Raw genomic sequence first — 17793 nt, forward strand, 5'->3', positions numbered from 1 at the left:
CTCTCCCCATCCATAATCCTGCACCAATTCCCTTTCAAGTACAACAATGAAATTACCAGTTCTTTATTTAGCCAAGAGACATAAACAACCCAGAATGCTTTGCGGGCTGGGGGGGGGAGTGTTAGAAGACCAGTTCCACATGGACAGTCAAGCTTCCGAATCTTGCTTCCAAGATTCTATAGTATTGTGGAAAATTCTCAGGATGTGTCAGCAAAAGTGCAAAGGAGGCAATAAGTTACGGCAATATTTGAGGGTGACTGGGAAGACAGTGTCCTTAGGCCAACCAGGTAATGCATCCTGCATATAGGTGACTGGAGCAACCGGCAAATGAACCTTTCAACCTAGAGAGAAAGAGATGTTGATTAAGACGCTCAGAGGTGATTGCTGGCATGCAGGTTCTAGGGTTGCCCTCTATCATATATATGAAGCCACATCCATACACACACACACACACACACACACACACACACACACCCTACATCCGTCCCGTGCCCCAAACAGACACCATAATCCAGATACCTCAAAGCCCAGGACAGACATTCTCATAGTCCGGAGTGTCATCTTCACTTTCCCGATCACTGGTGCCACTGCCAACTACAGGAAAATGACAAAGGACTTAAAATTATGGCAGGGAGATATAGGGCCACACCCATAGCCCTCAGGCAATTAGCCAGAGAAATGGATAATGAGGGACTATAGGGAAATTAAATGAGAACTTCCTAGCAGGCCCACACAGCAGGCCTTTTCTACTCACCAAAACAAGGACCCATGATGGTAGCTTCTGGTTCTAGTACGTTGACATAGTCACCTTTGACGGAGAGAGAAAATGGAAGATTTAATGAAGGTTCTGAGGTACATCCAGTGGAGAGACTGGTGTCCACTGGGACTGTGTGGGCAGAAGGCAGGGAGGCCAACAGTAGGGGGAGCCAGACCCAGTGATGGGCGGAGCAAACTCATTCTAGTTTTCTCCACACCCTTCCTTCCTGCCGAGTTTGACAAAGGCAACCCTGAAATTAAGGCAGAAGAGTCCAGCAGATGGCGCTACCTCTTGGACCGCTTGTAAGGAAGGAGGTCATCAAAAGGGGTTGGGCTGAGGACAGACTGAGCTTGGTGGGGAAGTGTCCTGTTTGTCCTGACGGACCACCCTGCACTGCACCCGCCTCAGCAGTGCCTCTTGCTTGCTCAGTCACAGCAGAGACAGCACGAAGGAGCTGGTTTAACTCAAGAAGACCCAGTTTCAAGTCCCCTTCCACAACCACAAAACTCCTTGACTCAGCCTCTGGGATGGACACATAAACAGTAGCTTATGTTGGCCATCTGCTCAGCACAATGAAACCTGCAGCACACAGCATTTTTTTTTATTTTTGCCAAGGTGGTATACTGCTTTGCAGGAGCTATGCAAATTATTATATGGTTTTTAAAAATATTGGAAGCAAGGCTGCTCATAGCAAAGTTTTTTAATAAAAGTCTCTGGCAACTAGTGCAAAACGGGGGTCAGCATTGGCTGGATCTTTCAGTTAGTTGCTTCTGCCTGCAACCCTAAATGCCCTTACTAGGGAGTAAGCTCCACTGAGTGCTCTGGGACACCAAAAATTAACCTTCCACCCACCCGTTTCTGCCTGGCCCTGATTCTGCCTAATGATACGTCCAGCTGTGCCTGGCATGGCATGTACAAACCCACCTCCATTTTCAATGCAATCGCACACCCTCATTCCTGACTAGCCGGGCCCCATAGATCTACTTTCCACACTCACCAGGCGAATTGCGCTCACACTCGAGCACATTCTCGTACTGCTCCCCTAGGGAATCTGAAAAGGAAAAATCAGAAGCACTTCAAACACTGCCCTTTCCCAATTGTGTCCCAAGTTCCTTTCTCATTTAGAATCACTGTGATGCAGCAGTGATGGCCAAACTTAGCCCTCCAGCTGTTTTGGGACTACAATTCCCATCATCCCTGACCACTGGTCCTGTTAGCTATGGATGATGAGAGTTGTAGTCCCAAGACAGCTGGAGGGCCAAGTTTGGCCATCACTGAGTTAGGGTGTTGCAGCAGGACCTGGGAGACCAGGGTTCAATCTCCACTCAGCCAAGAGGCTTATTGGGTGACCTTGGGCCAGGTACTGCCTCTTAGCCTAACCTACTCTGCAGGGTTGCTGTGAGGATTGAATGGGAGAGGGGAGCAGCCATTTACAGCACCTCCGAGTTCCTTGGATGTAAGGTGGGAGAGAAATAAATGCTACATTTAGATGACCCTGAGGTTGTAGACAGATGGGTTGCCACGACACTCTCCAAGAGAACCCCGGTCCCAGGAGGGAGTCAGTCCATCTCACCTGCTGCCAACTCACCTGTGGAAGCACCATCTTCATTGCCTTGATCTGTAAGTGGCGCATCTGGCAGCACGTCACTGTGGAAGAGAAGGGAAAAGAAGCTTTGGTGCTGCACTGATCCGAGAAATAAGTAGTTGACTCGTGCTGAATGAAACCCCCCAGTCCATCTCATGCAGCATTGGCTGCTCGGACTGGCAGCAGTTTTCTGAGGTCAAGGGCCAACACTGCTTACGGTATATATTTTCATTTGGATACTGCCTTTTGCAGCTAATCCTAGTCCCAAAGCAGCTCTGTACTGGAATTGCATTTTTAAAGGTGTTTTTAGATGTTTTAGATATTTTTTTGTTTGTGTGTTGGTATCCATTTATAACATATTAACTGCTGGTGGTTTAATATTTTTCATATAATATTTCATATTTCCCCACCACTTTCCCTACTGCAAAATGTGCACTTTTCCCCCAAAGTGGATTTGTTGTGCAAAAGCAGCAGAGTGATTTGGTCCGCGGTAGTTGTGCAAATGTAAATTTGCCAGTATGAAGTATGCAGATTTAGAAAATGGAATCCGTTTTGCACAGTCTGGAGAGGATCCAGATTTGGCTGGACTACAACTCCCATCATCCTTGGCCTTTGGCTGTGCTGGCTGGGGCTGATGGGAGCTGCGGTCCAACAACCACACATTCCCTATCCCTGCTTTAAGCAGTGAACAACACTGATGGAGCAAGCGGAAGAAAGGTGGTATATAATCCATTAAGCAGAGATGCTGGGGACTTTATAGATGCAGAGCACATAGTGTGCCAACAGGTTTCTATGAATGATCCAGCTAAAATCCATTATAAGGTTTGACCTCTGACCCCCCCCCCCCAAAAAAAAGACTTACATGTATGGAGGGACATAGTTGTCATCATTATCCTCATCATCAGTGGCACCAGCTTGTACTGGAAGCACAGAGAGCATTAGCAGAGTTATGATATGCATATGAGCTTACATTCACACATGCTGGGAATCCCCACCCCATACTGAGCCAAAGCCAGCCTGCAGAATCCAGTCACGGTGAGGTACAGTCAAGCCCAAGAGCACTGCAAAACTGCAGAGCAAGTAGATGACTCATGCAAGTGAGCCAAGCTGTATGTTCCAGAAAGTGGCCTTAAAACCAATAATTTCTACTCACCTTCGCCTTGGTTTTCATAACTGGGAATGCTTTCTGAGACGGGGACATGCCATAAAGAGAAAAGGAGGGCACTGATTAAGCCTACTGAGTGCCTGCAGCTTCCCAGACCAATACCATTTCCCCCTCATCCCCCCGTTTCTATTTCATAGAAGCAGTCCTTCAAAAGGCTATTTATTCCGATGGCTAGATTCCCAGACCTCAGCCTCCCATTGCCCTTTAAAGGCTTCAGTAGGAAAGAAGCCCCCCAACCCGTCCACTTCCTAAACCTTGCAAAACACACACACACACACCCATTTCCTTCATAACTCACCATTATCCCTTTCAACTTTGTATGACAGTGCTGGATAGGAAAGACTGCATGGGCGGCATCTGCTGTGCATGTGAACCAAGAGGGAAAGGGGTTAAATACAGGTACAAAAGCTGCCATGGAATGACAAGAGGACCAAGATGATGCTCCCAACATGCTTTTAAGAGCCATCACCCCCACTTTGATGAGGAATCCATAGGTACTGGAAGAATGCCAACTGGAGATATTCTCTAAAGCTGAAGGCAAGTGATGCTTTTGCATCTAAATGTAGGGTTTTTTATATTTTCTCTTATCAACTACCCTGTGTGAAAGATATTAGAAAGTTTTTTATGTTTGATGTTTTATCATGTATCAGAGTGGCTGGGGGAAACAAAGCCAGATGGGTGGGTTAATAATAGTAATAATAATAATAATAATAATAATAATAATAATAATAATAATAATAATAATAGTAATAGTAATAATAATAATGAATGATGCACTGGGAAGGGTTCAGAGTCAGAATCTTATTTGCCCAAGCATTTTGGAGGACCACTGAGCTAGAATTCTGCCTTACTCTTTTGCTGTATATTTCTTTGCTTCTTTATGGGTTTTTATGCAGCATTTTTTATATTGGGCGAATAGTCACCAGCTTAGAGCGTAACAAGGGAGCTAACCCCTTCCACACTGCATTCAGAATCACATTTGTACATTAATGTAAACATCAGTACAGTTGGATGCATTTCGAAGTTGTCCACTGTCTGTCCACACCAGGGGGTGGGCATGGATGTCTTTACACGGTCTGTGTTTTCAAACCAGATCAGAGCTGGTTGGGAGGGACACACTTACTCTCTCTCACACACAGCAACATTTTCCAAAAAACTACAGGATCAATGTGGGCAGTGGTGAACATTGCGTGGACAGGCGGTGTCCCCCCAATCCTGGGTGACCCCCAAGCAGAATAATTACTCAAGACAACATGCTATGGGATTAAAATTGGCCACAACTTTATTAAGTTTCAGATGTAGGCAGACCTTGGCCCCGGCATGGGGCGTTTATCCTTCCCAGTCCCCAGCTGGGGATCTGGGAGGCTTCAGGGTTATCCAGAATGTGTGGGGATTGGGCTGGCTCTGGAGAACATACGTTCAAGCAGAGAGCCGCCCTACCCCCACCCCCCATTTCGCCACTGTCACAGGGGAGAGCAATGACAACCTCTTGGCCTATGGCCAATGCCTCCCCTCAAAACCCCTTTAATGGGGAACCCTGGGATCACCGTTGCAAGGGGGGTGTGAGTCACCGCTTCAACCCCCTCCCCATTTAGGAAGATAGACTAAAGGATTCCACCCAAGGCCTGAAACCACCAAAGTTGTGACGTTTTGCCACGGGAAAGGCAAAACCTGCCAATGCAGGAAAATTCCTTTCCGTCCCTTCAACAGCGACCATGACGTAGCAGCGCCTGTGTACCTGTGGATAAAGGTTAACCCACAAAAGAAGGCTTAACTGAGGGAGGGGAGGGTGGGAACAGCTCTGGAGCCAACTGACGCTTCGCAGGTAAGAGTCACCTTCTGTTGTGTGGGCAGGACGGTCCCTCCCCCTACCTGGCTGATCCCCTGGCAACGCCTCCCCAGGCGGGATTGGGCGATTGGCTGAGGTAGGCAGAGACCTCCAGGTATCCAGCCTGGGGAGGGCAAAGCCAGCCCGTACTACCGGGAGCCACACTGGGATCCAGGGGGCTGCGCACGACCACACAAAAGGCACCTCCATTTGATGTGGGGAGCGGCCATTGTACCCATACAGCTTTACAAACCAGCAGTGACTGATGTGCTGATGTTCCCCCACACGCAAAATACATTTGCGTTTGTGCAGACATACAGTGGTACCTCTGTTTCCGAACATAATCCATTCCAGAAGACCGTTCCGAGTTCTGAGACGTTTGAAAACCGAAAACTCAATAGCCAACATCTAGGCCTCAGGATCTTGCACTCATCAGAGACATGTTTGACTTCTGAGGTGTGTTCGAAAACCGAAGGATTTACTTCCAGGTTTGCGGCGTTCGAAAACCGAAATGTTCGTCAGCGGAGTTGTTCGAAAACTGAGCTACCACTGTACTAGAGGGCAAGGCTTCAAGCAAATGTGCTCACTCACAGAAACAAGCTTATTCTTTGCTCAAAACAGAAGTGTGTGGTGTTGGGGATGCCTGGATGGACGGATGCTCAGTAAGCAGCTCGCAAATTGTTCAGGGACTGCTTACCTCCACGTGTCTGGTTGGGATGAAACAGCAGGCCAAGGTGGGGCTGAAAGGTTGAAGAAAGAGAAGAAAGCAGATGCCATCACCTGAGAGGATTGCATGAGATCCCAGCTTTTGGCTCACCTCCCATGTCCCACCCCCCAAAAAGCAGCAGCAGCACAAAGGCCACACTCCAGTCTTTAATGGCTTGGGAGGACCAGGTAAATTGAAAGGTTGTCTTCTCTCAAATGCACACCCACTCAAACCTTAAGTTCCTCTCTTCAGAGCCAGAGGCCCTACCTCATCGGCCCTGCCAGGCTACAGAAGGGGGCAGCTTCTAGGGAGAGGGCCTTTCTGGTGGTGGCACCTCTGCTCCAAAAGGGCCTCCCCAGAGAGCTGCTTACCATCAGGTTTGTGGCCTTTTTGGCACAAGGGGAGAAATTTGCTTTTATCCATCCAGGCCTTTAAAAACAATTTGAATTTTAAAACAACACAATATCTGGGCTCTAATGGTATAAGCTGCATTTGGTAAATTCCTAACGGATCACATTTTTTACGCTATGTTAGCACATTTTAAAATGTTTTAAAATTATAATGTTGTGTTTTGTTTTGCAAAGCATAAGGGAATACGCTTTGATGGGCAGCCATGGACATCTGGTAGCGAAGTGTTTCAAAAGTTTTTAAGAAGATGTAAAAGTTATAGGAGCCCTCAATACATAAATGAAGGCTGCAGTTTGAGAAGTTTTCAATCCCAATTAAAATTGCTTTCCCCTGCACTGTTGTGAAGAAATCCTGCTCATTTCACCAGTGTTTCAATGTATATTGAGTGGTGTGCTTTGTCATTATATTCTGATGTACACTGCAGTGTGTTTGGTGGGGGAAGTCTTCTTTCTGATCAGGTAAAAGCTGGTTTAACTGTCAGTGGGGGACCTTAACTGACAACGGAGGAGGGGCTGGAGATGGAACTCTCAGTATGCAAAAGGAGGATAGAAGATACGCATATTCTGGTTGGTGGTTGCAGGTTTAGAATGTTTAATTAGACAGCGTGATTGGCTGGGACTAGACTGGGGGACTATAAAGCTGGGTGCTGGCCAGTCAAGGAGCTCAGTCCAGGCTGGATCACGGAAGAGGAAAGAAGAAGACCTGAGGGGAAGGCAGAGTGGCCAAAGACTGGCTGGGGTAAGTCAGGTGAATCACTTGGCTTAGGCTGAAGAACCAAGAGGAACAACTCATCATTTACAGCACCAAGAGGCAGTGGCAGAGGAAGAGGGGTGTGGTGAGGGCGGACCGCCCTGGGTGTCATCCCTGAGGGGAAGTGACACCGCCCCCCGCCCCCTGGGACACTCACCGTGGGCCCGGCTAGCCCCTGGGTGCACAGCATGTGCTCCGGGTGCCAGAGCAGCTAGCTCCGTCTCTGCCAAGAGGGCAGAGGTGAATGACACTTTTGGCTGCTGGACTCTGGTGCCTGGAAGGAAAGCAAGAGTATAGATTCCAGTACAGTGGACGCTCAGGTTGCGAACGTGATCCATGCGGGATATACGTTCGCAACCCACAGCATTCACAACCTGTGTCTGCATGTCTGCGCACGCACGGGTTGCAATTCTGCACTTCTGCGCATGCTTGACTGCCGAAACCCTGAAGTAACCCATTCCGGTACTTCTGGGTTTTGGCTGTCTGTAACCCAAAAAAGACCTTGAAGTTGGGAAAGATGGAGGGCATAGGGAGAAGGGGACGACAGAGGACGAGATGGTTGGACAGTGTTCTCGAAGCTACAAACATGAGTTTGACCAAACTGCGGGAGGCAGTGGAAGACAGGAGTGCCTGGCATGCTCTGGTCCATGGGGTCACGAAGAGTCGGACACGACTAAACAACAACAACAAACCCAAAAAAAACACAACCGGAAGTGTCTGTAACCCGAGGTATGACTGCACAGTAAAAGAAGACACGTGCTTCTCAATATGTCAGTAGGGATTAAAACAAAGTCTTCAGTTACAGTGTTGGTGAGGCACAACCAGGGTGAAGTAAATACAAGGGCAATCTGGCAAAAGTGTTTTAATGGGGTAACGAACCACTTTCTCAAAGCTGTAATAGTAGTGCAAAGTAAGCTTTTGGAATCAAAGTAACACTAACAAATTAGTACAGCATATAACGATCTAAAAAGACAGTACTACTGTATATTAAAGTTACCACATAAGCTGGTGCACTAGAGAAGCTTGCAATACATAGATGTTAATACCTTTGTTAAATATAGTAACTACAGACCATGCCTATATCGCAGAGTTACCATTAGGATTATTGGTGCGTTAAAGGTGCAAAGGGTATAAGTGATATTAAATGTTGGCAGTGGTAAGGTTTTAGGAAAACCACTAAGTGGAAGTTGGGTTTTGTTAATAAAGTAAGTAAGGAAATAGCCCCCCCTTCCCCTCACCACAGCTATTATATTAGTCTGAGGGAGGGGGCTCCCAATGAAAATTTGGAGAGGGGAGTCACATACACAGCAGCTCATGGCTATTAAATAAACAAACAAATCTGACTTTCTCACAAATTAGTATCACATGTAGTTTGCTTCTGACTGGCAATGAGCCAAAAAACCATGCCTTGTTGAATTTAAGAGTATAAGAAGAGCCTACTGGATCAGGCCAATGGCCCATCTAGTCTGGCATCCTGTTCACAAAGTGGTCAGCCAGATGCCTGTGGGAAATCCAAAAGCAGGATTTGAGCATAATAGCGCTTTCACTTCCTGTGGTTTCCAGCAACTGGTATTCAGAAGTATAGTTGCCTCCAACTGTGGAGGCAGAGCAGAGCCATCAATGGCATTTCAGATCTAAAAGTTGTAAGTTTGGAGCAGAGGAATCCTGTAAGATTGTGCCTTGTCGAGGTGGTGTTGGTGTTGAGGCAGAACAGTGGGGCAGATTTGTTCAATGAGACCCCACATGGCTGTATCAGCTTCCCAAAGTCTTCAGTGATGGTAATAAATAATAGTAGTAGTAGTAGTAGTAGTAGTAACAACAACAACAACAACCAAGAGCAGATAAAGCAGGAGACTACAAGCCAGCCTTTCTTAAAATCTCAATTTTAAAATAGCACTGAATGGGCAGCTACTCACAGGGAGGACGTATCAAAATGAAGGTTGAATTCAAACGTGCACTGTGGGGCCTGTGGGGGCAATGCATTAATCATTCTTCTCTTCATGGACAGTACAGGGATCATGCTTGGGAGACATATCAATCTGCTCCCCAAAACCGCACAAGAAACTCTCCCCTTCCAGGTTTTGGATGAAACGTCAGAAGCTGTTTTCTACAGAGCCAGGCCATTGGTTCATCTCACTCTGTAGAGAACAGCCTGCACCATGGATGGGGAACCCAGGGCTCTCCAGCTACTGTTGGGACTCCCAACATCCACTGGCCTCAAGCCCCACCCTCCCAATAGCCAGGGGCTATTATAGTCTAGCAACATCTGGAAGGCTACAGGGTTCCTTATCCCTGGTCTACACTGACAGACATGGGCTGTACAAGGTTTCAGATCAGAGTCCTTCTCAGCCCTACTAGGAGATGCCAGGGACTGAACCTGGGACCTTCCGCATGCAAAGCGCTTGAAAGAGTAGCAGGCTAACACCACAAACAATTTCCCTTTCCTCCACTGTATCAAAAAGTGGCCTTCATGCAGTATCCATGTGCTTTGCGACTTTGGGAATTGTATAATAGAGTTGGGGTGAGGGGAGTAGACAGACCTCTGTACCTTCCTAGGGGTGCAAAAGAGAAAAAATCTTAAGAAATGCACCTTTTCCTTCTGGGGTAGAAGCTGCCCATTGCATCTGGCCACCTTAGAACATGCATCCATTTTCCAAACCTCCCCAAGTTCTGGTTTAGCACACACCATTCCCCCCCCCCTCAAATTAAACCCCGGTCAGTCACTTACTTGTACTGGTCATCATCAACAGATTGTGCTGTTGTGAGAGAGGGAAAGAGACACCAATGTAATTAAGAAGTTCACTCGGGTGAGAGCAATGAATGGAGAAGTCGGGAACTGTTTGCTCCTTGGGGAAAGGAAGTTTGGGGAGGGCAGAAGAGACTTAACTGTCTAATTCAGGGTCCCGGCAGTCAATGCAAAGCACAAGTAGAATCACCAGAAGTGGGACAGTAAATGCCAGCACCCAGAAGATGTCACCCGTGTGCGAGGCATCCATGCCACCTGCGAGGGGGACAGAAGCAGTATCCTGGATTCAGGGCAGGTGCAAACTCCGAGGTGAAAAACAGCATTGAGCAGCTTAGCGGCACAACATGTCAATAGCCCTGTGGGGAAACAGCCAAATTCAAGTTCTCGGTGTGTGTTAAACAGATAATGAAACCAAATATAACTGTTTGTCCCGGTCCCTATCCACCCAGAAAATTCAGCTTATTGAAATGTCTTATTCAGAATTTATTTCGAGTTTTGACAGCGCTTGGGTGGATTTTCACACTATGTAGCAGCAGCATGTCACAAAAGATAGCGGAGTGGGGAGAGAACAGCTTGGGCTTGCTTACATTGTGATGTGGTAGCCCCTTCGCTAGGTCCGATGAATGCGGGAATGTTAGGAGACAGAGCAGCAGAGAGGCATTTGTTCTCTCTTCCTGAATGGGAACTTGAACATTCAGTATCCAACAGGCAGAGGAAGGAGTGTCTTGGTTGCTGTTCTTCAGGCCAAAGCCTTAGCAGGTATGGACGTCTCAACTGGTAGACCATGGAATGATTGGCAATAGATTGGCAAGTGTTTTTCACTCCCAACAACAGTTTAACAAAAAGATTCCCCCCTCCAAATTTAGGTTGTTAGAATCCCCGTTCTACAGCCACATGCTAATTTTTATTTATATATGCAGGGTCATCCCACTGTATGGTTCATGGGGTTCAAGAAATAATTGGCTCCACCCCACTGGCCACTATTTTGTGTCTGACTCTGACCCAAGTTACTGTTTTGTGTCTGCCTCTGGCCAGTGAACTGCGGGGTTCTAGCAAAAATCTGAAGTACCGGTAGATTCTAAAAAAACACAAAGTTTGCCAGGCCTGCACTACAAGAATGCTCTTCAAATTTCCTATCAGGGAATCCTTTATTACAGCCTTCTACCTGCCGGCCAATAATTCTTGCCCATCTGCCAATGAAGCGCTGGCAAATCCCAAAGGAAAGCACAAGGCTTTTTTTCTGCCTTGGTCAAATTTAAAAGCCCTCCCTCATTTTTTATTATTTGAGTAGCACATCATGTCTCAGTGAATGCTTTGCAAATGTATATAAATTTCATTTTGGCATTTCAGTAAGCAACTCACTGAAGAGTCTTGTGCACTATGCTTTTCTGCTCTAGCTAGACTAGCTACTTATCCCAAACTCCTAGGGTATAAACAGATATAAGAATCCCAATTTTGCCAGTGGCTGGCATCCATCTGTGGAAGCAAAGAACAAAAGAGGGGGAGAAAGCTTTTTGCTACAATTTTGGGAGTTATCTCCACAATACTTAAACAGCTTAGGCAGGTGCACCAGCAGGCCTGCACATAGCTTGTCTGAGGCCGGGGCGAGAGTCCCTGGTCGACTCAAGAGGCCCAGGGCGTTTTTTGCATGACAGCTTAAGTATTTCAGGGCCCCCCAGCTGGCTTAGTCCTCCGAGACCTTGGCTGCCCCCTTCCTCTGCACCAGCCCGCATTCTGGGGGATTTGGGTCCCAAAAAGTTGCTGTTTGAGTCTGCAGATAGGCTGGCTCTAGGGAAACATTCTAGGCCGAATACTCTGTTCACTCAGGATGGAACAACATGGCCTATAGGGCCTCACCACTGCCCTGTGTGCACAGAGATACTGAGCCTTACGCAACATTGTTCCCCTTATGAATTTGCAGCTGGAAGGCAATCAATAGCGCAGAGAGAGCTCTCTTTTAAATGCATGTGCTAATCCCACCATTACTGATAGACCACAGAGATCCCCACAGATCAGCCAGGGAGGCGATAACAGGAGGGAGCACAGCAGACCAAGCAGTGGTCCTATGGAAATAACCCAATCGACACACCGCTTAACTGCATGCAGCAGCAGGATGCCCAAGAAATCTCCAAGAGGCTGGGCCGAAAGACAATGGTTGGGGTGGATGGTTCAAGGCGGCTTTAGAAAGGAGGGACCCCCCAAATTCAATACAAGCTTGGAGATACAAATTGGGTTCTAGGCTATGATCCACAGTACCTTTTGGCAGGATGCTAATTCACAAAGCCAAGGCAGGTATACACATTCTGGATTTGAGCAAGAGACAACAGACAGACAACAGCGTTATTTTTTGCCACAAATGTGACCATGATGGGGAATAGATAGGGAAGTTAGCAAACAGAATTGTTTTCAGAGGTGTCTGTTAGGAGACATTTCCACTAAAATGCTGATCAATTTTCTTGAGGTTTTTTTAAAAAAATTGCAAACTAATGTGAAGATCTGAACATAAGACTTTAAAAATGAGAAAAAGAGAGAAACCCAAATTGATAGGGTTTTGCCATCCCCAGCTGCCTGAAAGGAGCAGTGTATGTTTGTGCGTGGAGCACTCACTCATTTCCCTAAATATACATAATTTTGCAATGCAAATTCCCCTAACACAATGCATGTTCCCTTGTACATGCTTTTTAAATGCACACATTGCCCCAGTATATGTATGCACTGCTTGGTTAGAGAATTGTATTGCAAAATTCAGAAGAGTGCAAATTTCAAAAGACGGCTTTATTTCAGTTCATGTACAGCTTCGGAAAGTGTGGATTAGGTAGGTTCACTTAATGCCAACAGAGAAATGCCAACTCAATTGGATTTCTCCCTCACCCCTAGTCTGAAGGCACCTAAGGCAGCCACTGTGCTGAAGCCAAACTGGCCTGGGTCTGGATGGGAGATTGGCTAGAACCCTCCCCACACCTCCTTGAGCTCCAGGGAAGAGAGACAGCTGTAAACAAAATAATTTAAAAATGGACATAGGTTTTGTCAAGGTAAGGTAAAGGTAAAGGGACCCCTGACCATTAGGTCCAGTCATGACCGACTCTGGGATTGCGGCGCTCGTCTCACTTTATTGGCCAAGGGAGCTGGCGTACAGCTTCCGGATCATGTGGCCAGCATGACTAAGCCGCTTCTGGCGAACCAGAGCAGCGCACAGAAATGCCGTTTAGCTTCCCGCCGGAGTGGTACCTAATTATCTACTTGCACTTTGACGTGCTTTCAAACTGCTAGGTTGGCAGGAGCTGAGACCGAGCAACAGGAGCTCACCCTGTTGCGGGGATTCGAACTGCCGACCTTCTGATCGGCAAGCCCTAGGCTCTGTGGTTTAACCCACAGCGCCACCCTCATCCCTTTTTTTGTCAAGGTACTCCAACTAAAAAAGATTGCTGTAGACTAGAAACTTACATGGAATAAATTGCTGGGTTAGGAGGTATAGTGGAGACATCTCCATCGTGAATGAAAGAACATCATAGAGCTAGGTACTTGGAGCTGACACTTCTATACTTGGGTGTTGGCATGTCCTGAGGCACCAGAAGTGTCTTTTGCCAGCTGCGTATGGTACAAAATGTGCTTTGATCATTCCTGGTCTGGGAGAATTTACAGTAATTCAGGCACTGGTGACTTCAAGATTGGATTACTGCAATGCACTTTATGTGGGGTTTCCCTTGAACTGAACCTGCAAACTTCAGTTAGTGCAGCACAGTTACTGGCAGGAATGAGACCTTCTCGGCACATAGTACTTTTGCTCAGAGACCTGCACTGAATTCTCACTTGTTACCAGGCCAGGTGAAAGTATTACTATTCATATATAAAGCCCTTAAGCATTTGGGAGCAGGTTACATGCAGGATTGCCTTTCCTTGTACCTCTTTTTTGCACCTGCGTAAAACGTTTTTGTTTTGGCAAGCCTATCCAGACAGATAGATGTTGCCATGTTTTAATCCCTTTTACAGTTAATTTTTTTTTAATGTTTTCAGTTGTTTTCAATTGCTAGTTATTGATTGCTAATTTTAAAATTTCTTGTCAAATGCTCAGAGCTTTTACTACTATTGAGGAAGGGCAGTACAGTCGTACATCAGCTGCCGAACACCTTGGGAGTCAAAGGTTCTGGTTCGCAAACGATCAAAAACCGGGAGTGTTCTGGTTTGCGAAAGTTCTTTGGAACCCGAACATCCGACGGGGCTTCTGATTTTGCTGCAGGAGCTTCCTGTAGCCAATCAGAAGCCGCACTTTGGTTTCTGAATGTTTTGGAAGTCAAATGGACTTCCGGAATGGATTCCATTCGACTTCTAAGGTACAACTGTATCTCAGTGGTGGAGAATCTGCTTTGCATGCAGAAAATTCCAATTTTGATCCCAGGCATCTCCAGGTAGAGCTGGGAAACCCTGGGGAGCTGCTACCAGTCAGTGTTGACAGTAATGAGCAAGATGGACCAATAGTCTGATTCAGTCTAAAGCAACTGCCTCTGCTGCTCCTAATTGGAGTATAAATGTTGTTAAAACAAACCTCCACACACAACCATCCAAATGTTTTACCAGATACTACATTACATGCCACATTTCCTACACAGAGAAAACCTGTTCCAGAAGCCCGAGGTTGTAAGTGAAGGTTCTTTGATGCGCCCCTCCCCCAGCATAGAAAGAAAAAAAGAGTGTGGGAACAGCAGTGGGAGCAGGGGTGACTCACGCCAGTGACAACAACCCACAGCCGGATTTGGGCGCCAGCGCAAAAAGCCTCGCTCTGTGTTGTGGGTGCCGTGGGAGGGAATTTGCAGCTGCAACTCTGCAGCTGCAAGGTTGCAATGTCTTGCTTGGGGGGAGGGGGAGAAGAGAAGTTAGCCGAGACCTTCTAGGCGCCACTCATGATTCAGTAGGTGGGAGGGGGCAGGGAAAGGGATGGGGCCTGCGAGAAACCTACCGTTTGACACCTCTGAATAATGCCAAACTCTCTCCTTACACACACACACACACACACACACACACACACACACACACACGGTCTCTCCACTTGATTGGAGCGCTGGCAACAAGCCAAAGTGACCACAAACCACGGGTTCCGTTACTGGGTGGAAACTGGCTTGTTGGAGGGAACTGGAGCAAAATGGCAAAACGAAGGGATGGGAAAGTTGGTTGGGGGCGGAGGGTGCCAGGCCAAAATTTGAGGGAGGTTGTTACGTGGCTGTGTCTGTTCTATTTCTTTTGCCCTCTTCTACATAGCGTTACTTGTTTATTATGCCCCACACCCTTCAAAGCGAACCCAGTGTCAGAGATGGATAAATAGGAGGGAGGGAAGGAGAGAGTGAATGCAATAGCAAGACAGAAAAAAGATTGCGATCAGAACAGGGGGTGGGGGAGGCACAGGGCAGGAAAAGAAGCACTTTGCGCAATGAAGAAAAACAATTTATCGCTTCCCGCTGTTAATCTGGGTTTGAATTTGCATTCCTACACACCCTGGTGGGGCAATGGGCACAGCCTAGCCAGCAACAAGGGCCACGGACCCAAAATTATAGCCAAAATGAACTAAACGGTTTATTGATGTATGATTACACAGCTTTAGTGTAGGTCCAAATGACCTCCAACACATCAATTTCAATTCTCAATTATTTCTATATTTTGCAGTGTCAAAACTGAATTCTTACAAACTTGAGTCGGTGGTCCTGGTCACTGTTTACGCTACACTCACTGGGACACTCAGGAGGGAAAAAGTCAGACTCCAAACTAACACCCACATGAAAAAGTCTTTTCCGCCTCCCCCCAGAATCCCACCCCCTCAGCCCAGCCATCTGCACTGCCATTCCTTCCTGTTTGTGCCCCCTGCACAATCCCAGAAGCTGGAACTCAGCTCCTTCCACCACAGGACCCAGGGACCAGAACCCAACCACCTAGGGTATATTGCCAGGACAAGGGTCAGCACCTAAGTACTCCTCATGCACCACCACTGCCTCCACCTCCTCTTCCTCACTCACACCAATGAAAACTCACATCTGGGGTTCCCAGTTCACGCCTGGATGGAGCCTTCTTTTCTCTGCTGTGGCTGAGACGGTGCTGCTGTTTGATTGCTTGGGCAGGAAGGAAGCACCACAGGAAGTCGAAGGGCAGGTGCACTAAATTATGACATTTGGGGGAGGAAGAGAAGGCACATCATCTTGGTACATCTGTCGCATTCAGAAGCTCTGGAGATATCAGCCAGACATCAAGGGGGCCTCTAAGACTTCGCCAATCCTTAAGTCTGTTCCAGATCTACCTGCCTCCTCCCAACTGCAAGACACCCCAGAACGTGCTCTGAGAAATGTGTAACTCATAAGTTCTCTCCCAAGGGCAGAAGGGGGCCCTGTATGCAGATATACCAGAGGACAAGTTTTATACGCTCAGTACAGTGGTACCTCAGGTTATATATGCTTCAGGTTACATACGCTTCAGGTTACAGACACTGCTAATCCATAAATAGTGCTTCAGGTTAAGAACTTTGCTTCATGATGAGAATAGAAATCGTGCTCTGGCGGCGTGGCAGCAGCAGGAGGCCCCATTAGCTAAAGTGGTGCTTCAGGTTAAGAACAGTTTCAGGTTAAGAACGGACCTCCAGAACGAATTAAGTACTTAACCCGAGGTACCACTGTAGAATCAAGTGGTGAAGCCTCTTCTGAACTGTACCATTTCAGGCTGCAGGGGGGGGCACAATTTGCACATTTCAATGCTTTTCTGAGGGTGGGGAGCCTTCCCATACATAAAAGAACGAATGACATCTCCATGCCAAGCTGGATGCAGTGAGGCATGTGCATTTTATCCAGATATGTGCCCCATTTATATATAGTGTGAGATTTGGGGGGGGGATTTATTTTTATGTGAAATAGAAAATCAAAAGAAACCCACTTCTCCTTACCTCACAGCACCCTGGCTTGCAAAGCACGTTAAACATACTTCTTGTAGAACTCCACACACAAACACACACACACACACAAATGGGAAGATGGGTTTGACCCAACCTCTCAACCTGCTGTTTTTCAATGTGCAGGGAAGTTTACAACCCTCTCCCTGCTCTTCTTCAAGAAAGATGGTACAGTCCAGGAAAAGGCATTTGGCACTTCTGACATGAAATAAATCTACGGGAAAGAGATTCACCAGCCTCTCTTTGTGCATTGAGCAGTGGAAAAAACAATGTATCTCACCCTGCTTTCCCCCACCCAACCGGCAAAGAAACACGGCTGATATGAAGTACATTGGTACCTCGGGTTACAGACACTTCAGGTTACAGATGCTTCAGATTACACTCTGCTAACCCAGAAATAGTACCTTGGGTTAAGAACTTTGCTTCAGGATGAGAACAAAAATCGTGCTCTGGCGGCGTGGCGGCAGCAGAAGGCCCCATTAGCTAAAGTGGTACCTCAGGTTAAGAACAGTTTTAGGTTAGGAACCGACCTCCAAAACAAATTAAGTTCTTAACCCGAGGTAGCACTGTACTAGAGACAATCTCAATAGAGACTCTCATTCTTCCACTAAGCCCCTGGGGGTTTCCTCCAAGCCCTCCACAAGGGCAATTCAAACCTCATTTCCATGCTTTGCAACCTGCAAATGCTACAGATCACCGTTCATTCCTCAAGGATTAACAGGCGTGCAAATCATCACACACACCTTTGACCTCAAGCCAACATCTGTTCCGAAGCGTAGAAGGGCCTCTATAGGTGGTGGTGGGACATCTTTCAAAACCAGTAATAAAACATACCCAAGCAACGAATGAAGAAACCCATTTTGATCTGAAAGAACGAACCTCAAAAACCAGTATGTTTATTGTAGCATAAACCTTCATGGGCCAGA

General features: G+C 46.9%; 1 protein-coding gene across 1 annotated transcript; it reads right to left on the reverse strand.

The window, feature by feature from the left end:
• Positions 1-47: 47 nt before the first annotated feature.
• LAT (linker for activation of T cells) lies at positions 48-16094 on the reverse strand. The gene is made up of 13 exons (XM_081169120.1): positions 15964-16094; positions 10087-10301; positions 9928-9955; positions 9116-9165; positions 6033-6075; positions 3806-3867; positions 3496-3528; positions 3205-3262; positions 2346-2404; positions 1755-1808; positions 755-808; positions 520-594; positions 48-341 (listed from the first exon to the last, which is right to left on the reverse strand). Exons 2-12 carry the CDS (start codon positions 10193-10195, stop codon positions 521-523), a joined length of 624 nt encoding a protein of 207 aa, XP_081025246.1. The 5' UTR covers positions 10196-10301; positions 15964-16094; the 3' UTR covers positions 48-341; position 520.
• Positions 16095-17793: the final 1699 nt, after the last annotated feature.

Source organism: Podarcis bocagei, assembly GCF_964188305.1.
Source record: "Podarcis bocagei genome assembly, chromosome: 13".
In the NCBI taxonomy this organism is placed as follows: domain Eukaryota; kingdom Metazoa; phylum Chordata; class Lepidosauria; order Squamata; family Lacertidae; genus Podarcis; species Podarcis bocagei.